Source organism: Oreochromis aureus, linkage group 19, assembly GCF_013358895.1.
Source record: "Oreochromis aureus strain Israel breed Guangdong linkage group 19, ZZ_aureus, whole genome shotgun sequence".
In the NCBI taxonomy this organism is placed as follows: domain Eukaryota; kingdom Metazoa; phylum Chordata; class Actinopteri; order Cichliformes; family Cichlidae; genus Oreochromis; species Oreochromis aureus.
Genome location: NC_052960.1, coordinates 25081131 through 25106829, shown reverse-complemented (window position 1 = coordinate 25106829; position 25699 = coordinate 25081131). Strand labels below are relative to the sequence as shown.

General features: G+C 40.2%; 1 protein-coding gene across 6 annotated transcripts in view; it reads right to left on the bottom strand.

Moving 5' to 3' along the window:
* Positions 1–25699, bottom strand: part of klc1a (kinesin light chain 1a) — a 42181-nt gene that overhangs the window by 15587 nt on the left and 895 nt on the right. For 4 of the 6 annotated variants that reach the window (XM_039603682.1, XM_039603681.1, XM_031753553.2 and 1 more), the window contains 12 exons: positions 19352–19619; positions 18111–18341; positions 17695–17773; positions 11265–11493; positions 10431–10518; positions 7940–8041; positions 3951–4124; positions 3583–3682; positions 3263–3315; positions 2691–2758; positions 2333–2441; positions 783–944 (listed from right to left, as the gene is read on the bottom strand). In XM_039603682.1, the coding sequence (XP_039459616.1) occupies positions 783–944; positions 2333–2441; positions 2691–2758; positions 3263–3315; positions 3583–3682; positions 3951–4124; positions 7940–8041; positions 10431–10518; positions 11265–11493; positions 17695–17773; positions 18111–18341; positions 19352–19618 (1662 nt within the window). In that variant the 5' untranslated portion in view covers position 19619. The remainder of the gene's footprint in view (positions 1–782; positions 945–2332; positions 2442–2690; positions 2759–3262; positions 3316–3582; positions 3683–3950; positions 4125–7939; positions 8042–10430; positions 10519–11264; positions 11494–17694; positions 17774–18110; positions 18342–19351; positions 19620–25699) is intronic. The other 2 variants (XM_031753552.2, XM_031753554.2) reach the window with 1 other exon arrangement.

Below are 25699 nucleotides of genomic sequence, written 5' to 3'. Positions count from 1 at the left end.
AAAATTCTGCATACTTTGAAATGTACCAGCTGATTGAAAACAGTTGGTCTGCAGCTGAGGCAGCGGGGTGGCATCAATGTGTGTGACCAGAGCAGTTTTTAAAGCTTTTTAGACATTAGTTGGAAAAGCTGTACAACAAAAGAGAGTTTAGTGAAAAATGCGTTAACTATACAAAGCACTACGACTCACGACTGTCAACGACTTAAGCTCCAGCCAAGTGAACGCTCCAGCAGAGCATGTTTTCACTTGATAGCATTAATCAAAGTCAGGGTAACAGCGACGTACAAGCAGTAACTACTGCGGGAGAGCAGAGTTAACTGTGACTGTCAGTCAGGATTATCGGTGTAGCATTGTACAGTTTGATCCTTTTGAGCTACTTGGACAAGATTTAAGTCCTCATTCAAACATTTGATTTAGTCATAGATGAAGAAACAACCTCACTGTATCTTTCATGACCGAAGTCACTAATTGAAGAGATAATCCCCTCATTGGCCTCCAGTGGCCCCTCATTCTCACAATAAATTTATAGGGAACCATCAGTTGGCTTGATTGACAGCAATTAAAATAATACAATCCAAGCCAGCTCAATGTGACCAAACATTAACATTTACATTAACAACTGTGTTTATTAAAGTTTCTGTGCTGAGGAAACTTTAACAAGTAAAATGACTTTGTGGATGACTTCAGTCCAGAAAGATAGAGGAGTTATTTCAAGTCGACATGTCTGTGTCCCTGGTTTGAGGACTCTCAGTAATGTGCCGAGGGCTGTGTACTGTACTTACCCCGTTCCATTCCACGCTCATACTCACTTCCTCGCCACCGTCTGGCCCGCTCTCATACTTCACCGTGTCAGAATTCAGGCTCTCGCGGCTTCGCTGCTTCTCTCGGGCCTCCGGCTCGCTCAGCACCTCAGCCACGCGCTGCTTGTGCACATTGTCCAGACCCTGATGTGTACACACAACAATAAATGCCAGTTCAACAAATCCAATTAAGCATAAGCTAAACACATGTACTAGTCGGACCTCCAGCACAGCCTCACCTACACAGATACACTGTACAGCTGTCAGCAACAAGTGCTAATTCATCCAATCCAATTAATACTAAATCTATAGACTTCTACTGCCTGCTGCTCTAAACCCAGCACCTGGCATTCGTTGATTAGCAGTCAGAATAAACCTGGGAGAGGATAGAAAATGAAAAAGATTCCAACTAATTATTGGTAAATTAGCTTGCTGACCACTAGAAATTCAGTTAAACCATTTTTGAAAAAGCACACTTTCAATATGGAGCTAGAGGAAAGCACCTACCTAAGAAGTCACTACCCATTCTGAAATCTCAGAATGTCATTTTTAACTATCTTTACTGCTGTTTTGATATTTACAGAAATCTTAAAGACTTTTTTTAACGTTCAGTTTGGTGGAAAAACCAATTTTGCAACCATGTGATTAAAAGAACATACATGTAAGCATCTAATATAGTGAAACTTGAACAGCAAACCCATGGTGCCAGTGCAGCTAAACTAGCTTTTCTGTTAGCTGCTGGCATCCAGTGCTACCTTGCGTAATTAAATCTGGCCAACGATACGGTTACACCACAGTACAAAGTATTTTCTGTGACTCTCCCTGAGCAATTAATTATTCAAGGAGGGAAAAAACAAACACGGGACGTTACACTGCCAAACAGTCATGCTGCCAGAGTCTGGTCGCTTATTTTATTTCTACTAAAACCTTCTCCACTTGTATTATCTAAATGCTGATTAAAGGTTACATTCATATCGGGATCGAATCTTTCCTCAAGCAAAAAATGATAATGCTCCAAATATATCAAAGGAAGTTTGTGGTGTTAAAACGAGGCCCCAAAGCAGATCTGACTAGTTATAGTGTAATTATTGTAATAATTACCAAAATGTTATTTTAGTTTCTACAGCTGTAATTTAAGCAAGACAATGGGGAATTTTATCTTAATAACATGTGTGTCTGTTACTGAATAACTCGATGTTAAAATGTTGATGGAAAACCTAATTGAGGATTAAAGCTGCAGGATTTTGACTCTATTAAGTCTCATAAGTAACACCATCAGAGGCAGCTAAAAACAACACCAAAGAAACCAAACTACACTCCAGGCTCCAGGACATTCTGAGTGCATTGCCATTTTTCCAATTTCACAGCAGCTCACACATTTTCTGCCTTTTAATCTGATGCAAATGCTCAACGGACCCGTTTCATCTGAGCACCGATAACAAGTCATCTGCTTCTATATCTACATCGGCAGTGACGTCTTAGCTCAACCCCAGGAGTCCTGTGTTGTTAGTCACATTATCCAGAGGCCACACCTGCTTTCTGGAACGCATCGCAGCTTCCTCCAGGGTCCCAGCTGCTTCTAACTTGCCCTGCCGCCTGTAGAGGGCACCAAGGTTCTTCAGGGTGGTGGTAACCGTGGGGCTGAAACGACAACCAATGGAAATTTAATGTCACAGAAAATCGTTTAGGCGAAAGAAAAAAAAAAACAAGGCAGGCTGTTCTTAAATTTGACAGCATTAGAACAACACGACTGTCTTATAGATGGCTGGCCACAGTTGGTTTCATTGCTTACTACATTTTGTTATGTGTAAACATTTACATATATCATGTATCACTTTGCTTCCTGTGCTGAGAGTATCACCCATATTTACTCAGTGGAAAAACACTGACCTGTCGACTTTACAGGCTTTGTACCAGCCTCCATACTCTCCAAATGGTGAACCGTCTTTCTGCTTCCCCTGTGAAACACCAATTTGGTTAAGATTTAAGAAATCTGCATATATGATATAATAAATCAGACATTTAAGGATGGAAACCAACCCGCTTATGTTGCATGTAGTCAGTTTACATGAAGAAGTGTTAGCAGTGGGATTATAATTGGATCAGTACTTCTTCCCCAGAACATCTAAACCTATTAAACCATGAAATGAACTCTTAGATGGGAGAGTGAATGACTTGCACCATCATCATCAGTGAGTAGTTTTTACTGAGACTTAATATCCTAATCCAACTCTTTGTAAAGTCACTCTTTCTTATTTCATGTTAAATAAGGTAAAAGAACTCTGAGAAGTTTAATGCACCCGATGTTACCATGTTTTTTTTTTTAACTTGGTGTGTTTTGAGGCTGTGCAATTACAAGGTTTTGTCTTTAACACTGGAACCCAAAATTAAGAAAGCACAACAGAAATTACAATTATACTTGAGAAGGGTTTGAAAAATGCTCAACTGTTTCAGGCCCTCACCTTGCTTTGCTCCTCTCTCTCCTCAGCATGCATCCAGATTGGTTTGTTCTCATCTGCAAAGAAACACACACACAATCAGTCCTGACAAACTCAGATAAGCAGCTAGAGACACCTTTGAAAAGTCACTGTGACTCTGAAGTGCTGTTTTCTGTTTCTTTTCGGCTCCATCCTTCACTAAAATAACAGCAGCCTGAACATATTAACCTTTACTTCAAAGGAGAGACTTATCAAGTTGTTCATGCATGCAAGTTACTCTAGGTTTAAGCTACCGTCTGCAATGTCTGAAATGTGAAAAGTGTGTGTGTGTGAGCACTTTGTACCATCAACAGAGCCAAACTCCCGTTCGTGAGCGCGGGTTAAGATTTCTTTATACAGGGTCTCAGCCTGCTTGAACTTGCCCTGCTTCAGGTAACAGGACGCCTGAAAAACAAACAATAAGAACAACATGACAATGCGAATGAGCAAAGTCAGAGCTCGCTCTTCAGCAGTTAGCAGTAAGGCCCAGCAATGGGCTGTCAGCAACACACAAGAAGCTTCACAGGATTGGGAGAAGCTGAATTAGTTTTTTCTTCTTCCTTTTTTTTTTAAAATAAAATAATTTAAAAAGAGTTGTCATTTTTGTGCCATTTGTCATCTGCAGATATTGATTTTTATTCTGCAAACTGACAAATACTTCCATCCTTCTCACCAGGTTGTTCTTGGTCTTGGCCACGTTAGGGTCATCTGGGCCCAGTTTGGTCTGGTAGATCTCCAGCGCTCTCATGTAGTAGTACTCCACCTCCTCATACTTGCCCTGGTTCTGACACAGCAGGGCCAGGTTGTTTAGCTGCTTGGCCACATCTGGGTGGTCCTTGCCCAACACCTGGGACAAAAGAGAGGAAGAGATATGAGCTTTAAACAACCCATGTCTGCCATGTGCTATTTGGTCAGTAACACTTAGCCAACATGAGAAATGCTGGTCAGACTGATTTAGCGCTTTCTGAGTTTCACTAGTGTAAACATTAAAATGTGCAACCTAGTTTAATCCTCAGGTCCAATGTTGTAAATTTGGATTTCCAGGAAGACCGGAAGGGTGTTTGTCAATACGTTGGAAATGTTTGTTTCATCTCCTGCCAAGCTGCTTTGACTTGCTGCACTCTGTTTGTAGTGTGGCTGATTACACTACACGTATGTTTGGAGCAGTGTGCACAGAAGATGTCACACGTGTAAATTTGGTCTAGAATACTGGGGATCAAGCCTGTAGCCTTTGCTACATACAGTACATGCCTCTGTAGGAATTTCAGCCTTTTCTGGATTAATAGGCTACTAATCTGCTTTAATAAATAAATAAAAATGTGAAACAACAACAACAAAAACCCACTTCTGGATTAAGAAACAGCCTTTAAGTGTTGTAAGCTCTTCCTGTGAGCTAAGAAGAGTAAAGGTCATTAGAGTAGAGTGCAGCAAGGCTAAAAGACATGTATTGAGGCTAGATGCTAAATGACCCCCCCCCCCCAAAAAAATGCAATTATTATTTTTTTTCTTATTATATGATTCTGACTGCCCAGTAAAGATGTAGCAATCATAGGTGGATGAAAGGAAAGAAAACAGAGAGGAAAATGAAAAGGATGTGCATGGGTGGAAACAGTGAACACACATGGGTGGCTGGTGTTGTTGGGAAAGGGAGCTGATCAGTTCAAAAGAAACCACCCTGAGTGTCAAGTTTATGGTTGTAAATGAAAACAAGTGAACAATTAGTTTGTTTTGATTTCTGGTTTGAGTTTACTGCTCGGTAAGTTTGTGTGAGGTCTTAGAACTGCAGGATGATCCCCCCCCCCCAGAGACAGACAGTGTCTTTGATCCACAGGATGGTGCAGAGCTGTGTGAGCGGACATACCTACAGTATTCACTCAAGCCTGGCCTCAATCGCCTCCTCCTGCACCACATAACACATCTGAAAGCTTTCCTGTAAACAGCGTTAGCTAGAAAACAGATTGCCATCAGCACCACAAAACTGCTGAGGATCTGATCATGCCTACTGATGCCTTCAACCACCAAAAGTTCTGCAAAAATTCTGTGGCTTATTGAATGTTTGAAAGCTTTCAGGGAAAGTGGACACAACACATACATGTTCTATTCACCCTTTTCTAATTAAAAAACAGTTACTTAAACCTTGGAATTTGAACCTTAAAATTCTGGTTTGCTACTGAAAATGTCAGATATGAGGAAAAGAGGAAAGACTGCAAGTTCTTGCAGGTAGTAGATCTGCTAAGTTATCTATAATTGCAGATATTCGAGTACTGGAGTAACTATAGCATAGACTAAATGTTTAAAAAAAACACAATCAAGCAAAAAAAGATGTCATCACTGTTTTCATTTTTGCAATCACCGTCTTTGTGTTTTGAAACCAGATGTGATGTATGCATGACTGAGAAACCAACACACTGCATGCTCATGTGGTAGCAACTAGGCGATTACAAGGCAGACCCAGCCTAAAGTATATCCTCCTTTATACTTGTTGTTTTACCATAATGGGGACCAATTTTCAAAATGAATATGATGGTATTTACACTAAAATTGAAACTAGTGATCAGCTCATAAACTTGTCAGGTAAAGTGTTTCCTGACTCACTTATGAAGGGGGCCAAGGACCATTTTCTCACAGACTGGAAATCTTTATGCAACCAGAGGATTCATACTGCTGACCATTAGAAAGACAGCATATTTAAGACACTTGTATACTGGCTTCACTTTTCATAGCAGACCCTACATCCATCTTTTAAATGCAGTCTGTGATCTGCAGGTTTTTATTATCTTGCTTCTTTCACAAGAATAACGCTGCTGACATTCCAAATTTTTGCTGTTGCCATGAACTCAAATAATTCTAAAGGCTAAAAGCAAGAAGTAATACTTTCTCAATACTTCACAAAGGGAAACTTTAAGATGAGTCATATTTCCTTTTTCTCGACAACTTTCTTCAACAGCTACAGACTGCAATTCACTTTGCCTTGACAGATTAGTCAGGGCAAAGTGAAAAGGATATGATAAAGAATTACATCAATACTACACACAAAAGATAAATTAAATCCATACTTTTCTACATAGAACTGTACACACACACACACACAGGGTTGTTATATAGGATTTTTATATAAACTGTATCTTTGTCTGTTTTGACAAGTAAAAAGCTTTGACACAACTTTATTTCCTGACACCCACTAAACTCAGTTAAAAGCTGAATTTTCCAGAGTTTCTACGAAAAGGCGGAATAACGAGAGGGGAAAAAACATATCCTTCTGATTCAGCAGTTCTGCTGCATTCACTTTGCAATGCCCTGCATGTGCAAAACCACTCAGGCTTAAGCAAGTGCCTTATCATCTCAGTTTAAGAAGCATGAAGAAAAAAAAAATTAAATGCCTCGGCTTAACCAAAGCTGACGTTGCATTCTCAAGGAGACGAAGGAGAAGAGAGAAGTGGGTTTGTTCAAAGGCAAGAGCTGAGCATAAACAACAAAAAGTGTCTCCTGCAGCTCGTTTGTAAGTATCAAATTAATACAGGCAAAACAGTAGCGTTCGCTCAGGATAAAGAGCCTGCCCTGTGACGAACTCTGAATACTGACAAAAAATTAAAAGAGGAGAAATTACATAAAGGAGGTTGATTACAGTTTATTTCTTACGTAAGCAGTGAGGAAAAAACAAAACAAAAAACAGACAAACGACTTTATGAGTTTTATTTAGGTTTTGTAGATGTACTTTCTAATACATATATATTTAAAAAAAATTGATTTTTCAACACTTTTTGGAAAGAACAAAGACTCACTGCTGCTTTTCTTTTTTTACTTCCAGATTTTGGCCAACTGCTGTTTTACTCTGAGGTCTCAGTCGTTGGTGATACCCCAACCTGAAATCTATTGGATCACAACATATCAATTTTGGGGTTTTAATCCTTCTTAACAAGAACAACAAGTTGACTTTTATTTCTTTGGACACACATGCCAACTCAAGCAGCTGTAGCCGATCACTGTGTGTGAGGCCCGACTTCTGCCAGCTACAGCTGAACTACATTTTTAATGGATTTAGCTAAATTTGGATTTAGCTGCCCATCAGTTTTCAGTTTTATATGAGTATAATCAAGTATTTATTGCACTCATCAGCAAGTTATCTGTGTATGTTAAACACGGTTAAATGCAGCTTGCTAACCAAGCTTGCTAGTGTTAGCTTATAACATAGCACTTAACCATCTCATAAACATGGTCACCACCCCCAAATAAAACACGGTGGTATCTAAAAACTAATGGTGAGGCCTCGAAACGTGTCACATAGTGACACATAGTGTCCGTAGTTAGTTATGTTAGTTAGTTAAATCCAACAATAAACATAAGTGACTGCCACTAGACATGAAAAGCTAATATTGTTGTTAATTATGTGCAAAACTTAAAATTTAGATATTCTAAACAAGTTAATCTGTTGCAGTTATAGTAAATATCTGCTGTGTTGAAATGAAAAGCTGAAGGGACAAGTGGTCGGTTGCTGAGTGCTGTCTGAATATTTTAATTCCTACTATTCATTCTGCTGCATCCAAATGAAATATTCTGAGTGAAGTCTGAAGTGTTTCAGTACAGGGGCACAAAGTCTGTCTATAAGTGAAAGTACTCGCTAGTGCATTGACTCATCACAGTGTTTGATGACCTCGTACCCACCTTTTCTCTGATCTCCAGCGCTCTCTTGCACAGAGGCTCTGCTTCCTTGTACTTCCCTCTCTTCCCATACAGGACAGCCAGATTATTGAGAGTTGCAGCAACCTGACAGGAACACAAACACATTTATTATCCCACAATGGTCTATTCTTCCTGACCTCATAGTCATGTTCACTCATTTGCACAATGTGTGGAACCGCAAGAGTCTACAACAGCAGTGTGGTGTCATTGGTCTGATGAGTGAGAAATTGACAAGGAATAAGAGGATGTGGGGAAACAGGAAGTGATTATGGCAGCTGTAATTTGATCCAAATCAGCTGAGTGATGAATCTCCAACATGTGCACACAGGACGAGGGAGGGGAGACTGCAGAGGGGACCGGAGGTGAGCACTGATCTCTGATTCACACCAAGTTCTGGCAGCCATGTGAGCAGAGTGGGAGGAAACGAGAGGAAGGGCAGAGGGTTGAAGTGATGGGAGGAACGGGAGCTTATTCAGGAAGATGGGAGGAAGAGAGGGACAAAACTCCTATAGTTTGTGACATGGGGACAAATTAAATCTTAAAGAGCAGCAAAAAGTGTTCTCAATCTCAAAAATGGTTATAATATAAAAAAGAACTTTTTTTAAGCACAGGAGCTACAGATTATATGGTCTGATCACAAACCTGTTGATGCTTAACCTAAAGCCTTCAAATCTTACAGACAAATTCACAGTTTCGCATCCATGTTTTTTAAAACTTGTGTTTGTATGAAGAATCATAAAGTCAGACACATACTTAAATAATTATTTTAATTATAATTAGATTACAGAAGGGACAAAGCTCCTTAAAATGGTTACACAGGCCTGATTCTACAGCTCATCTGTACTGGCTGCTTGGAGAATACAGCCTCAGCATTTCAATGGATCTGTTGATCTTTTGAAATGTCAGTGATGGCTCAAGCACATTTCAACAGCAGTTACAGCCCAATAGACTATAAATATAGCTGGATGTTTACGTCAGAGAAACAGACATTAGTACACATTTTGCACCCAGTTGGATAGACAGCTAAAATAAGTCATGTTAAATGGCTCAGATGGAAGTGGTACATGTATTTTTCGTGTTCACTTTTTGTCTTTCGTATGCACACACACACACACACACGGAGAAATTTGCCTGAGGAAGACATTTTCCAAGTCATTTACTAAAAGTGGTTTCAGCACTCAGAAAGCATTAAGACTCACAGACTTGACGACTAAATTTAGCATTATATCCACAGAAAGCAGAACACTACTGCGATTCAGATCATAGTGCTCATTTCTCCTGAACAGCCCTGTCAGACTCAGCCAGAGCCATGTAGAGCCAACGTAGCAGCGTCAACGGGAAACTCGGGGACTGGACACTTCAGAGTGCCATTTGGTGGGGTTTTGACCTCAAAATCAAGGTGTTTGTGTCTCTTTAGAGTTGAAACCACAACTCTGCCTTTTTCAGTTACCTGAGCAGATTGTCGCCTTTCTGTTTAGTGGCAAATCAAGAGCCAGTTTTTATAGTCCAAGTCCACTTTGACCTATGTATGTGTGTCGGTACATGATTTACCCAGAAGTTCACGACTGATTAGAAAAGAAAACATGACCTCAACATATTGTTTACCCGTCAGGCTAAAGTTAGAAGTGGCTTACAATACCGCACATTGAAAACAGAAAGAAGAGAAAAGAAATTCTATAAAAAAATGATATGATTAAGAGGAAGAAAAATCACTATACTTAATCACATATCAGGTAATGTGTCAGATTTCTTCTCAGTGATGGATCACTCTGGTTAAAAAGAAAAAAAAAAATCACTTTCTTCTTTGGAAAAAAGGGGAAGACATGGAGAGGGCTAACCTCTGTTTCACACAGTGAAGAGTGACGAAGGTCCAAACAGTGGAGACACGGGCCTGCTGGGGTTAACCTGCTGCATGCGTACAGTCACGTTGACAGAGAGAGGTTAAAGAATCCAAGAACAGGCCGGGGTAAATTATTAATGACATCCACGCTGCTTGTCACAGCCTTTTTATTAGGATTCTTGCTAATAGTACTAAAAATGTAGACCCACACTTACTTGGTGGAGAACTTTATGGTCCTAAGCTGTTTCAGAAATGACAATGCCATTGCATGAAAGCACTGAGCTCTTTCTACAGCAGAGAATGCTACCCTATTTGGTTCAATTACCTTTCACTCATGGTGCTAAGCTCTCAAAGAAGGGAAATCAATACATCCAACTATACCTACAATACTGTTTATGTGGCCTGTATGTCTTAACAAGTGACTATATTTGTCTTCATGTTTCACCACCACTGACTATAAGAACAACCTGCATTTGGAAATAATTCGTGCTGTGAAACAGTGCAACACATCTACCCCCATTCATATCAATGGGATTACACCGACACGACAAAGAACATCATTCAACTGTCCAAAGCAAGAAATACAGAGCACAACAAAAGAACTATATGCAATGTATCAACAAGTACACTCACAGCTGGATGGTCCCTCCCAAGTGTCTTCTCCCTGATGGCCAGAGCATCATTCAGCAGGTTGGCGGCCTCCTTGTATTTGTTCTGATCCCTGAGAGACCAAAGCAGACAGAGTCAGACTGAAATACAGACACAGAGATGGGCAGAATAACAGACAAACACACAAGAACACAAACATAAACTATGCTGACAAGTTCAACTAATGGGCCAACATTTTCAGTGGTTCCCACAGCCAGTGAACAAGAGTACTGACAACAAGTCACCCCAGACTCTCATTCTTTTAGGTAACTAAATCAAAAGCTCACGCTGATTGTTCAGATTTATGTAAATGGAAAAACATGGCAACAATCCTATGCGACATTTAAATTAACTTCTGTTACTGTACTATAAATCTTTGTCAGGCTACGTTTGGCTTGTTCTGACGGAGGCATCCGGCTCTCATTTAGAAGCCAGTCACACAACACTTAAAGAATGCCTGCCAAAGGTTTCAAGAGACATGCCACAGTGTTGTGAGGATGACAGAATGACAAGGTGTGCTGTCATTATCTCAAGTAAACTGGGATTTGTGGAATCAAATTGTGCTCTGATTATCTCAATGTTAAAATCTTAGCTTTTTATGATATCTTCCAAACACAAGAATTCGTTAAAAGCTGTCTGCAGCTAAACAATGCAGACTACAAACAAAACTTTTTTTGAGCAAAGAAATTCATTTATATAGATCACCTCACTTCAGTTAGCAACATGATGTCTTAAAAACAGGACATCACCAGCTTTCATTAGAAAAAGATAAATACCTAAACATACATGTGCATATTATTAGATGTTGTACGAGTTTACCTGTAAACAAGGGCTAAGATATTAAGCATTGTGGCCACATCTGGGTGGTCGTGTCCTGAAGTCTTTTCCAGGTCTTCCAAAGCCTGTTTGCAGAGAGGCACAGCCACCTCATACCTGCCCTGGGAGGCATACTGGATCACCAGGTTGTGGAGGGTCCTCAGTCGAGCAGGAATCTCGTATCCTCCCTGCTGAGCAGCAGCTGCTGCAGCACTGCTGTGGGCTGGCTGGACTACAGACAAAAAAATACAAAAATAAATGAATTATTAATTAGGAAAAACTCATCACTGCACTGTATAGAAAATGATTGTTAATTACAACCTGGTATTTTGTATCTGGCCTATTTAGAGCAATGTGATATATTGTACACAGAGCTGTGAAAAGGTATGGAAAAAAAAAGTTGAAAACATTTTCCTCCTTCCTAATTTCTTATTATTTTGTCACACTTTCATGTTTCAGATCAAACTGACTTTATTATAAGGCAAAGATAACCTTAGTCAAAATGCAGTTTGCAAATTAAAATTTCATTTATTAAAGGAAAAAGCTGTCCAAACCTACTCGGCCCCGTTAAAAAAAATAAATAAATAAAACAAATTGTCCCATCCTGTTAAATCATGAATTAATTATTTTTAACCCCGTTTTCAGAAAGCTGAAATGAATTTCAGCAACCACACCCAGCCCTGATTACTGCCAGACCTGTAATCACTTAACAGAACCTGTGTGACAAAGTTATCTCAAAAAGCAACACATCGCACCACAATCTAAAGAAATAGCTGAGAAACAAAGTCACTGACATCTATCAGTTTGAAAAGTATTACAAAGCCCATATCCATCAATAAAACAAAAAAAAATCTGAGCAAAAAAGCCATCCATGGGAGAGTTCTGACCCCTGACCAAAAAAACCACAAAGACTCGTCTCACATTAGCCAAAAAATATCTTGATGATCCCCAAGACTTGGGGAAAATATTCTGTGGGCTGACGAGACAAAAGTTGAACTTTTTGGAAGGTACGAGTCCTGTTACATAAACTAACATCATCATACCAACAGTCAAACATGGTGGTAGTAGTCTGATGGTCTGTGGCTGTTTTGCTGTTTCAGGACCCGGAAGACTAGAAGACAAAAATTCTTGTCTCTACCAGAAAATGTCCAGCCATCAGTTTGCACCCAAGCTCAAGCGCTCTTTGGTTATGCAGCAGGACAATGATCCAAAACACACTAGCAAGCCCACCTCTAAAGGCCTAGATATATTTAGATTTATTATTCAAGTGATGCTGATTCAGTAAAAGGACTAGATGTTACAATCCCTGATAATCCATTGCTTCAAATGAAAAGATGAAAAGAAACTCTATTCCAACCAGCTGAGCAGCAAAAGGCTTTGTGAGCTGTTTTGTAAAAATAAACAGTGTCGATCAGACCTCACCAGCCGCTAATAGACACTTCGGCTAGTCACAGAGAGACAGATAACCATTCTCGCATTCACGACCAATTTAGAGTCACCAATTAAACTAACCCCACTCACCGCATGTCTTTGGACTGTGGGAGGAAGCCGAAGATCCCAGAGAGAACCCACAGAGACACGTGGAGATCATACAAATTCCACACAGAAAGGCCAGTTTTGTGAAACTGCTTTTTCCAGTTTTTCCATAGTTTCACAACATTACACAATTAGGCAAATTTGATATCCCATCACATGGAATAAAATAAATATTAATCATTCATAAATAGCAATACTGTAAACTGCAGTTCATTCAGCCATTTCATTAATATGGCTCAGATGGCTGAATCTTTATAACCTGAATGAGTCTGTGACTATAGATGACGGAAGAACAAAGATTTATTAATAACAGGAGTTTAATAGAAGTTTTCTATAGGAGATGGCGTGTGAAAAGAAAGCTGATAGGCTGGTTATGTGACAGTTTTCCTCTAAAATTAAAGAAGTATTTGAAACCAGTGGGTGTCTGAGATGATATAAAGGGGTCAATGCTGACTAGAGCAAACAAAAACTGGCTGCCTTTTAACATATGTGCAACACAAACAAGCTTATTCACACATAAACAATGTCCTCTTTTTCCCCATTACGCACAGCTCAAGTACCAGCTCCTGAGTGCTACATTTAACAGGGCCAGAAGGACATGACTGGAATGTCTCTTGTGATAAATAGTCTGTTTGTCTGTCTTTCTGTCTCTATATGCGAGTGTCTAAGAATGCATGAATGTGTGAGAGGTCAGGAAACCACTTGATGGGGTTTCTTATTAAAGGCAAGCAGCTCTGTATTTACTCTGAAGGAGAGCCAGTAAGGTTTCGAGTAGGAGCCGCCCACTGCAGTAATAACAATGACCACAGAGAAATGTCCGGACACGAAGTGATTCCAGGTGTTCCGAAGTGCTGGCAAACCACAGCCTGCCTCTGCTGCTGTTCACTGGAAAGTAACGCAGTGACAGCAGAACAGAAACGGACAAAAACAGCAGGTATGTAGTCAACTCACACAACATCTTCACTATGAGTCAACTGATGTCTACGAATAAACGCATCAAATCCTCAAAACTTGGAAAGTGGAACCAGCCAACGTCTGAATAAGACCGAAAACACAACTTCATCATCAAAACACGACAAGCCCTTGCTGGAAGAAGGAAGCAGAAGCGAGACTCCATCAATGTAAATGATTCTCAGCGACAAGTGAAGCGTGAGCAGTGAATTGCATTACGTGTGGACACTGTTGGCCCAGTTTGGTGGTATTCTTTACCGATTCTGACTTTAATATTTATTATTCACATGATTTTTGTGCACTTCTGTAAATATGTGGATGATGCCTAGCGCTTTGATTGACAAGGCAGTCATTTTCCATGCTTGTGAAGAGTACTCCCACCTGATTTACATAACCACTAGTACTGTGTTGGAGAGTACTTGTTACCAAAGGGGGAAAAAAAAAGCCACTGTGTCGCACTATGAAAAGTGCAGGATGCTGTATTTTTGGAGCCGGACCTCTGCTTTGCATGATTCTAGTCAAAATCTGCCCCAAACATTCACAGATATGCTGGAATATGTTGCAGGCTGTGACACTCATTTAGTGTCAAAGCTAAGTGAGTGAAATGTAAATATTAGCACAGAAAATCATTGCATAAGACCCTGAGTGGTTTAAAAAAAGCAGGAATGTCATCACCATTGTCTTCTTCCTGCTGACAGCAATTTACCAAAACCCCACAAGCTTTTCAGGCAGTCTGAATGAGCTTGGAAAGGAAAGACATCTAATCTACTCCAGCACTAACCCAGTATCCACTGAGCTCATGCAGAGCCACAGGCAGCTCAGTTTCATACAGAGAGAGGATTAATGCCAGTGCAAGAGGCATTCGATGAAGCATTGCATCTCCACGAGTTCAGGTCTGTCTCAGTCCTTTACCAGCTCACACCTGAAAGAGCCTGGTTACTTCTTAAGAGTATTGTCTAGTCTTCATTTGATTCGATAAAGTATGGGAGGTCATTTCTTTTCTATAGCAGTTAAAGCTGCTGCTTCTCTAAGCTTCAGTCTTCTGCACATTTGGTTCTTCATTTTCTCTTTTTTTTTAAAGTTATTTTAAATGTATATACATTGTGATCAAATGTAGCTACCTGACAGTATTTACTGTAAGCACTGATGTGGGCAGAAGCAGGAATTTGTGTATGTGTGGGTGTGTATACATAACATTTATGTGTTGACGTGTGAATGGGTGCAGGTGTACTGAAATAACTGCATGCTCTTTGACCAACTCAATATATACCCTTTACAGTGACATTTGTATCTCACTATCTCCAAAGAGAAACACATTATTTAATAATTATGGAGTATTGATCTCAACATACATTTTTATTAAGCTTTATGATGCATAAAGTCTGTCTGCTATTACCCTTGTCCTTGTTCTCCAACCAATTCCTCGCTCACAGCTACATGCCATTAAACTCTCCTGTCTCATCATAATTCATTTAGTGGTGCTCACAGCATGTGCTCTATCACCACCCTCCCAGGGGCAATACGCAAAACCACAATAATGAAGCGAGCGATCCATGTAAAGGAAATGCTTTTACTGTAAAAGATTTCATTAAATTAAATCGAATATGAATGCAGCGCAAATATCTGTAGTCTGGCTTAAGCAGTGGATTAAAGCAGTTACACAGCACAAGGGGCAAACCGTTTACAGCCCAGTCTGTCAGCAAATTAGACTGGCTGACAAACTGATACCACACGGGATGAGGCAAATGGGGCAATGAAGGGAAAAAATGGAAAATAAAACCTTTGGGAGCAAAAAACTAATGTTTTTCATTAGTCTTAAAACTCTGTCCCTGAAGTGGGACAGAGTTTTGGAAACCAGTGTTTTGGAAACTGTGCATTCATCCCATGCATTTTTTGGAGATCATCTCATTAATATTAATAACAATTTTTGAGTCAGTACAGCAATTTAGGCAATATGACATGTAGAGATAGTGGAGAAACAGTTCCTGACAGTCTAATTTCTTGGAATCGTTAGTCTGCCTATCACTCTCATTTATCGCTTCCATTTGCACCCGCACTACAAACAGCTGATTTCAGTTCATGTGCAGGAGGAGGAAAATACTGGCTCTGAATCAAGGACAGAAACAGCTGCATAATTCTGCTAACATAACTTCGGCCCTTTGCAAGCATCTGCAGAGACAGCATGCTAACATTAAGCTTGCCAAGAAGCCAGAGTGATGTTGAAGCTGAGTGAATGCCGACCTCAGCCCAGGTAACAAACTGATGAGCAATCAGGCTGTATCCTCCAATTCTACCTGTTCATCTTTCTACAGTAGAATCACAGTGGTGATCATTTTAAAGTCGTTTTGAAGTCATCTTTACTTTGTGTTGTTGGCTTTGTGTTCTACTGAGAGAGGCTTTGTGTAATGCTAAGTATGCTATGTGTCATTATTAGGATAGAGATTTGTGTTGGTGTGTGGGACTGTAGGCTACAGGTTTATATTTTTAAAGCATAATTACTAAAAGATCCCTTTCAGGTCATTTTACAGAAGAACATGAAAGTGACATAATGAGTAGTACAACAAATATCTTTTTCCCAGGAGTAATTAAGTAATGTAGTGCATCACTTTTAAGAAAAGATACTTCTTTGAGTAACGAGTCCAACACTGATCACAGTGAAAAGGATAAATACCTCCAACATGCACAAAGATCAGAGTCTCTAAATTTTTAGCAATTCCCATCCCTATTTTTTTTTAACTACCTCCTGACATGTATTTAGTCCAAATAATTAATCTGGAAAATAACTATCCATCCATCTTCTGCTTATCCAGTGGTGGAGCCTATCACTAGCCCTGGAAAGGGAGCAGAGCTAAGACAATGATTCTCACCTCACATTCACACTTATGACCCATTTAGAATCACCAGTTAAAATTGCCACCAGAATCATCCCGGTAACTACTTATCTTTGGACTGTGGGAGGAAGCCGGAGTACCTAGAGACATCCTACGCAGACACAGGGACAACATGCAAACTCCACATGAAAGGCTCTGGCCAGATAATGGATTTAATCCACTACTGTCTAATTGCTCTGAGACAACACTGCTAAGCACCGCGCCACTGTACTTCCCCGGAAATTGGCTATAATAATTTAATATAAGATACATAACATGTCACCAAATAATGGATGAGAAGCTCTTACGGGTTCTTCTTTTTACCATGATATAACAAACATTTACATTTTAAGTCCTTTCTTGATATCCAGAGCCACAATGCTAGTCCTTTAGCAACACTATCATTGCACTTTGGCAGCAATAATCCATCTGACTACAGTCAAAACACACTGCAGAAAAACTTAGACTATACAACTTCACTGGCCCCTAGCCAGACTCAACTAGGTCCTGACTAATGGGACTTTATAGCCATAAAGCTTTGTGGTCTTGCATCATGAGCTACTGAAACGACCACCCCATCTAACACTGAGCAAAAGGCTGGTAACAAACAATGACAGCAATAAAAAAAACTGGGGCATGCATGTTTGAAAGAGAGTGGTAATTGGACACACAAACATGCTCACCACCACTTGTCATCATGTACTACACAATTTATCTAACTCTGGAAACATCCACTGATTCAACTTCAGTAAATTACAAGAGAGCTGCTGATGCAAAGCTCTGTTCCCAACGGTGATCTTAATTTTACAGCGGTAAAACTGTAGAGTCTAACAGGGGTTAAAAAACTAAAACTACATGTCACAGCATTCAGATGCCACTTATTAATATGGTGGAAACAGGAGTTTACTTACAGCTCTCACTTTCTATAGTTGCAAAAGTATTTAGGAGTTAATAAAGAGTGTGCCACTGAAATCTACATCCCAAGCTAACAAACTGTATTTCATATTTGGGTCCAAGGACAAGAAATTGAGTGAAAGTCTCTCAAAGCAGAAAGAGGATGAAGGTACAGCACTTACTGCCTGGGGCTTGGTCATCCTGATCATCTGGGAAGAGATCATCCAAAGTCTCTTTGGTAGAGTCTGAATCCTTTTCCTCCTGAGACGGGAGGGAGGAAGAGAGCAAGCAGGATGATCAGTGAGGGGAGAGAGGACCAAAAGCAAAAAGGAACTGAAATTACTCATGAAATAGCTGAATGTTTCTAAATGGAGAGAGAAACACTGCCAATCTATTAGCAGATGGAGTCATTTTGTAGTTTCGGTCTAGATCACACATACATAAAATGTTTGAGACGGTGTAAATTGACATCTTTTGATTGTATCTGCTTTTGATAAGGTGCTTAGGGAAAAAAAAAAAAAAAGGTACCAATGATAAGATGGTCACGCATATTTTAGATAATAGCATCACAACACTTTCTTAAGCCCTGAGCACTCACAGAGGGGGACAAGTCCTCGTCGTACTTCTTCAGCTGGTTCATAAACTCCAGGTGCTTCTTCTCCTCCTCCAGCTGAGCCACGCTCTGCTCGCTCTTCTGCAGTTTCTGCTGTGTCCCGGCCAGCTCGTCCCTTAGCCACTGGTTCTCCTGGCAGAGTCGCCGTACCTGTACCCTCAGCTTCTGCTTCTCAGACTCAACTGAGCTCAGGTGGTTTGAAAGCGCCATCATCACCTGCAAAGAGGAGGCGGTTATGCTGCAATGTCTGCAGTCATACAGACCCTTTTGCATTTACCGTTGGGTTTATGCTCTCATAGCAATATTTACACTAATATATGTAGTTGAAGGTTGTCTACTAAAACAATTCCACCAAAGCCATGTGAAGGGGAGATACTAAAGCTACCTAGGGGTAAGTGCGCACTTGCCATCACAACTACATGTGTGTCCACTAATGTTAGAGTGAGGCACTTTGGGTAAAAGCATACAGTCTAAGGTGAAAGGCTCAGAGGGCTGTAATTAGATGAGGGGTGTTTGAGCAGAAAAATTACACTTTACCACAACTCCAAGCAAAAATGCTGGAGGTAGAAAATTCAGGCTGTGGGGTGTGCGCACAGTGTATTGTATATTTATTAGACAAAGCTTGCTGGGAGATGGCGATGAAAGGCTAAAGCATCAACAATGAATCAGTGCTGACTCATTCACTGCTTGTGAAATGAAATGTGAAGTGAAATGACGAGAGCAAATATTCTGCATAATTTCAAGGCTTTAAACCTTCTATATGTTCTTTTCTCCAATTGACCAAACAAGAAGTAGAATTAAAATCCAGAGAGAAACACTACCATGTCAAGAGAATTGTAATGATGTAATCCACTATGGACTGCATATATTTTTGCCTTTTACTGTGTCTATTGCACAGTTCAGTAAAGGCAAGATCTTTGCTGTTTTCATTGAACTTGTGATATTACTTATCCAGATGAAAACTGCCTGCTGTCCTCAGCTGGTTATGAATTTCTACACATTAGAAAGTAGAAAGAAGAGAATATACTATCCTTGAACTTAAAAAGACAAGATTTAAATGTGTAACCACTCACTAACAGCTTGCCTTTTTATTATGTTTTGTTAAAAGACATGTAGATTAAATTGCTTGTTGCCTGGATCTCCTGCCCAGACCAACTTAAATGAATAACAGAACAGTCTAACATCCATAGTGATATTAACCAATCACTGAAGCTCTACACACATACTTGAGCCTCGCTGAGCCCAAGTTCCAGCATCTCCAGGGACTTGCGGATCATGTGCGATTTTTCCTCCACGAGAACGCCCTCCTCATCCTGCTTCAGGCAGCGCAGCGTGCCCAGAAGGCCCTCCAGGATGGAGTGGTGCTCTTGCTTCAGGGCCTCCAATCCTTGAATCACCTGCTTGGTCCGGGAAATGATCTCATCCTGGGACAGCTTCTCCCCAGGATCCTCCTCCTCCTTCACACACACCATGGTGGACATGTCCTCACGCATTCTGCGGAGAAAGCGAATAAATTAACATAACAGGAAAAAAGGTTGCATTAAAATATTTTGTCTTGGAAGTCCTCATAACACAAGATTCCTTACAGGCTCTAATGAATGCAGCAGGGAAAAGATTTTTCTACAGCCACACAAACAAACGGACACTAAAAACAGCATGTTGTCATGTAAAGATGGTATCCACTTGTCTTATGACTGTCACAGATGTTTAACATGGTAAAAAAACCAACAGCAGACCATGAAAACAGGATTCAGCAGAAATGTGACACAGTGATTAAAGGACAAACAGGTAACCTTTTTCTTCAAAGTCACAATCCTCTGACCTTTTCTTGTCTCATGGCCAAATAAACAACCTTTCATGACCCTGACTCATTTCATAAAATCAATTATGCTGCAAGTGAGAAATGGCTCTGGTTTATGAAAAGGTTAGACAATGTGTTTCTGACTGGACGGCTACTGGAACAGGGGTGTAGGAAGCTCACTTTGAGGGAATTGGTAGGAAAAGTCTGTGCTTCTCCAGCTCTACACTGAAGGTGCCTTTAAAAGAGGCCCTGACTGAAGCACCTGCTCTGAAAAGCTCAGTACAGCATGAGAGCAGCAGCATCAGCAGGGGAGCATGATTGAAGATTACCACTTGTAAAGTATTCTACAAACAAAAAATAAAACAAAAAAAAAACTTAAGAATCACCATTTAAGATTGTTTAATAAAAAGCAGGTCTTAGGTTCAGCTTTCATTAAAAGTTTAGACAAAACCAAAGAAGTTAAATGTTGTGCCTGTTTGACAGTAAAACCCGGATCTGAGGTTTGTGGTCTGTGAGTGGTTTACAGATAAGAGATTCGAGGCGACAGACAGGAAAACTCTGAGAGGAACTTGTAGACATTTTCTACTGCACAACAAACTCACTTTGACCACTTTAAACAAATGTTGGCTGTCACATTTTCTTTTATGATCATCATCTATTAACTGTACTTGTATCTAGTCAGCTGACAATCTACTATGATCCAAGCTCAGAAAAATCTACTATAAAATTTGCATCTTTTAAAGTTTAAACAACTATTATTCCCTGCAGCTGCAAAATACAGTAATACAGACCCCAGACTCATTCATGAGTCTCCCATAACAATAGTGCTGCTATTGTCTCTCTCAACACATTATGCTCTCCATCCTGACTTTATCTGCTATATATTCATCACACACAAACAGACAAACACACACGCACACTTAAGAGGATTATGACTGAGCGCTTTGGCAGCACTTGTAGCGAGCTGCCTAATAAATCTCTGCAAGCACACACGACTGAAACGGCACGGTCTTGGCTGAATAATTACAGAAACACTGACTAAAGTTACATTTTACAGCATGTTCCATTGAAAAAAACAGAAAGAAAACCTGTGGGTGTGAATAAGCCAACATTGGTCTTATCTTCAACGGTGCAGTTGAACTGGCCAAGCCTACCTCAGTAGAAAAGCTGCTATGTTGTCAAGAGGAGACTGCAGACTCTTCTTTAAGACTCACATTTTACTTAAAGAAGAGGAAACAATGAGGTGAAAAATACGTTGAGACGAGGCAGACTGAGGAAGGGCAGCAGCTCTGATCGCTCCATGTGACTCAGCAACCGGCCCTCCAGCCTATCAGCTGAGCAGGAAGCAGGAAGCTGACGCTGCGTGCAGAAGGAGGTGGAAAAGAGCAGCTCCAGGCAAAAAGAACGGTGAAGTATGGGGTGCATTTGAAATGATCTTAGCAAATACAGGAAAAGCTTTCAAGTGCGTTATTAGCAAGATCCATAAAAAGCAAAACTTTCAGGGTTTGTTATTGTACTGAAAACTGTATTACTATTAGTTACAAAAAAACTGTGTATTTCAGAGAAAATGAAATAGAAAGAACTCTGTGTGTCTGATTATTTCCACTGAATTAAATCATTTTAAAGAAGGAAAAAAGTAAGAAATGTGCAGACCCACAAGAAGAACTCTGAATATTCAAACTTGGACTTTGGGAAGTTATATGGGCATTTCTCATTTTTTATTCTCTTAACCCTTAATCAAAAACCGGGCCACTGATTATATCTCAATCATTTTATCAGAAAAAAAAAATTCCAGAACCTTCAATCCATTCATTTTCTGCAACTTCTGAGTCACAGAGGTGGCACTCTAAACCAAGAGTGCCCTCACCTCCCACCCTGCATACAGAGGAGTCTTGATAGACATAATCTCTCCACCATTTCCTCCCAGTTTGACACAGCACAAAAGCCTCACCTAAAAGCCATTTAGGTGTTCCAGTTAGATGTGCAAACCACCTTAACTGGTTCCTTTTCAGAGAAGAGAAGCAGCTCTATTCTGAGCCACTCCCAAATGACCGAGATCCTCACCAGATCTGTAAAAGTGAGCTTGAATGCCCTTAAGACTGAACTCGTTTTGCACCATGGCCACAGATTTCATCCTAGCCAATTCACCCTTAGCTGCAAAACACCCCAATGCTCAATGAGATCAATGGGATCACATCATCTGGAAAAAGCACAGACATGACCCAGAGACCACCAAAATCAGTGACAAAAGCCCAGCCCGGGGCAAAGTCTGAAACCCACTTCGAGACTAGCTAATAACCTGCAATGTAAACCAAGGTCTCACTATGGTTGCACCAAAGCAACCTGTAACAACAGGCCAATACTCCATATTCCCAAACTACTTCCCAGTCGAAAGCTTTCTCCAACTCCACAAAATACATTTAAGATAAAATATTCACATGGCTTTTTTTCCCTAGTCAAATATATTTAGGTGCCATCATATTTGAAAAATCTAAGAAACGAATCTTCACATTTAGTCTTCTTATAAATAGCAGAAACCTAAACCACAAAGAACTACAGAGGCGACCGTTACCACTGCAGGCCATGTAATACAGAAGTGAGAGTGACAGCATAAGCATTGTTTCACTGTTCAGATCCAACAGTCTTTTATCTCTGGGATAAGATCAGTCTCCACACATAAAGCACCGCAGGAGAAATGCAGGGAAAACTATTTCCGAAGTCAACTTTTGAAATGTAAATAGCTTGCATGAAGCGCAGCACCCGGGGACGCTGCAGCTCTTTATGTAAGCATGGCAAGGCGGTTATCTGAGGTGATGGGGATGCTGAAGACAAACGTGGTGGCGGTGAATAGAGGGAAAAAAATGAGGAAGGGGTTATGGTTGGGACCGATGGAGAAGTGAAATAGTAAGTACATGTAGGTTTTTATGCATGAGGATGGAGCCGGCGGCAGAAGAGCAGCACTCGAAGAACAGTCTTAGTCAGCAAAGTGTGGGCACAGCTTCTTTATTAAAAAAAAAAAAAAGAAGAAGAAGAACAAAGAGCCTCTAAAAGTTTCTTTTACTGAACTATTTTACTGAAGCTGTGTTTGTTTGACTGCTCAACCCACAATTTAAATAATACAGCATTTCTTCTACTTGTTCCCTGTAAATGAAGAAGAGAAAAAACAAAACAACATTTACTGTTTAAAACCTCGTACCAGTCTGTCTGGTACAAATAGCTCAAAGAACTGGATAGGGTAGTTAATAACAGCGGCTCAATACTTTTCCCTGGCTGAAGACAAAGGAAAGCACAACACACCACAAATCTGTCCCACCCAGTCTGAATACATTTACTAGCCATGAGTATAAGCACTCATTTACAGCCGAATGCCAAGTAGTCTCGTCTTTATTCCCGTCTTACCTCTATTTTGGCTTTTTGCTGTTAAGCTTTTTTATTTCCCCACCAGCTCTAATTGTTTGGTGAACAGGTAGTGCTTATCTGCCTGCTGTGGACAAAAAACAAAATACCCACGATAATCACTGTAAAGTCAGGATTCAACTTTTGAGAAAGCAAAAACAATAAGCTAATGGGCACCCTTCATCCAAATCAATGACTCTTTTCACATTAAAATAGACTAATGCACCGATTAAAGCTGCTGTAAAAATAGTCTGTTGTATATATTGTGCTGTATCCCTGTGTTTTACGTGGACTCAATGCTACAAAACATCACTAGCTATTAGCTAAGTGCGAGTCTTAGCTCATTTGGTTAGTTTCAGAGACCAAAAAAGGGTTTAAGAAATCGGAAAGTCACGACATGACATTGTACCGGTGAGAAACAGGAAATGACCTGTGTGACTGGTGTTAACAACGAACAAATTTAGTCCTGGGTGCAGATTAGGACAACACAGAGAGTGTGGTGTTCTAAATGAACCCAACAGAAAACCTGTCTAAAAAAACAAAACAAATCATCGTGTGAATTCACTTGCTGAAGTCTTAACGTGTTAAACTGTGTGTCATCACCATTTCTCACTTCTGATAAGAACTCCAGTGACAAGAGTACCAAATTATTTTTGCATGAGCAAGCTCTGAGCAAGAGATAAAATGTATCATTCAAATAAGTGAAGCAGTTTAAGATGCTGTGATCCACAGAGCCGGCAGTGGTACCGCTTCTTACTCCAGCACCCCAAAGGATTAAAGATTCAGAAAGACACTCGCTGATTTTATTATATGACTTTCTGCAGACTCTCCGTGGATTAAAGTTTTAAATTCTAAGTCTGTAATATTTGAGGTCAGCTGAGTTTAGAATGTAAAACTTCCTCCCGGGCTCCTCAATAAACCTGTCAATGTTGATATGTGAACATCTGCTTGACATAAATCTTAAAAGATTAGGAAGTTTAAAATTAGGAATTTTAGGACCACTTAGAGAAAAATCTAAGACTATCAAATTCAGTGTGCTCGCTGCTAATAAAATGCTAAAACTTTCTTAATAATTAGCTGGCTGTCATGATGTTATTTACCACAGCCCATAAGCTAACTTCATATCAAAGGCCTGTGAGGACTATCACTCACTTTTCACTACAGTATATTAGGTAAATCAGCTCTCTTGGTTTTCTGTTCTTTTCTTGCAGCAAAAGGTTGCAACCTTAACATGGTGCTACCCAGTGTTATCCTACTACAGTCACTAATGTTTCACAAAAACAGACAGCCCCTGTTCTTAAAATAGATGAAAAAAAGGAAGTGCCAGTTTCATGGAGGTTGGTTTAAGGAAATGACAGTCACTTTTACTAACAATAAAGATCTTTAGATCCACTGAAACCCTACTTGATTAAGACAGAGAGAGAGAGAGAGTGAGAGAGATGTGTTGGCACTATTCATAAAATTGATGTTGTGAAAAAAAATATCAATTATGGTTTGCATTTATGTAAAATATTGGCAATAAAACATCACTGATTCCTGAAAACAAAAAAGAAAGAAAAACAAGTATTGCTTGGGTAGTAATTCAGCTATTAATGCACACCACAGTAAGACACAGTAGACGTGAATGCAGGTGTGTAAGATTTTAGTGAGGTCATGTTATTTGTATGCTCATTCACATCTCATTTTGTGCCAATAACCAGTCAATTCTTCTATTAGTTCATCAAGAGAAAACCACCTGATTTCTGGCTGGGGTGGGTGGGGGAATTTTAAGACCTCACCATTAACCAGCTCTGGGAACCTGGAAATAATAACAAAGTTGTACTCATTGCTGTGCTCATCTGCAGAAGTGAAGTAAAATCTGCAGCCATTAAAATCAAATCTGCTGCAGCCACACAAAACTGTCATTGCTACCCAGCAGCACTCAACCCACTCATCTTCGCCAACAACAAGCTGCCTCAGGGGTAGCAAAGGGGGTGTTTAGCCCTTGGGGAGGAGCCCTGCAGGTTGTCATGAGTGCACCTTTGGGTGGGTCAAACGTTAAACATGACAGGGAAGAGAAGAATGCTTGTGTATTTCCGTGCAGATTGAAATTGTGTAACTACATACCCCCACACTGCCCCAAATCTCAAAATATCCATAGATGCTTCTCAGTCTTTTTGGATTCCCAGCTGTGGGTCCCACACTGAGATCCACTGTCCCCCTAAAGCTGTCTGCGCAACACAGGCAGCTTTCACAGCTCTGACTCCCCTCTGAATATCAATGAAAGGATACAGCTAACTATCACATGACAAATGGTCATCATCAAGATTTAATCCCACCGCAGTAGCCGACAGAAGCTCGTTTCCACGGGCTGACAGGCGTGTTTTAGTTGGGTCCG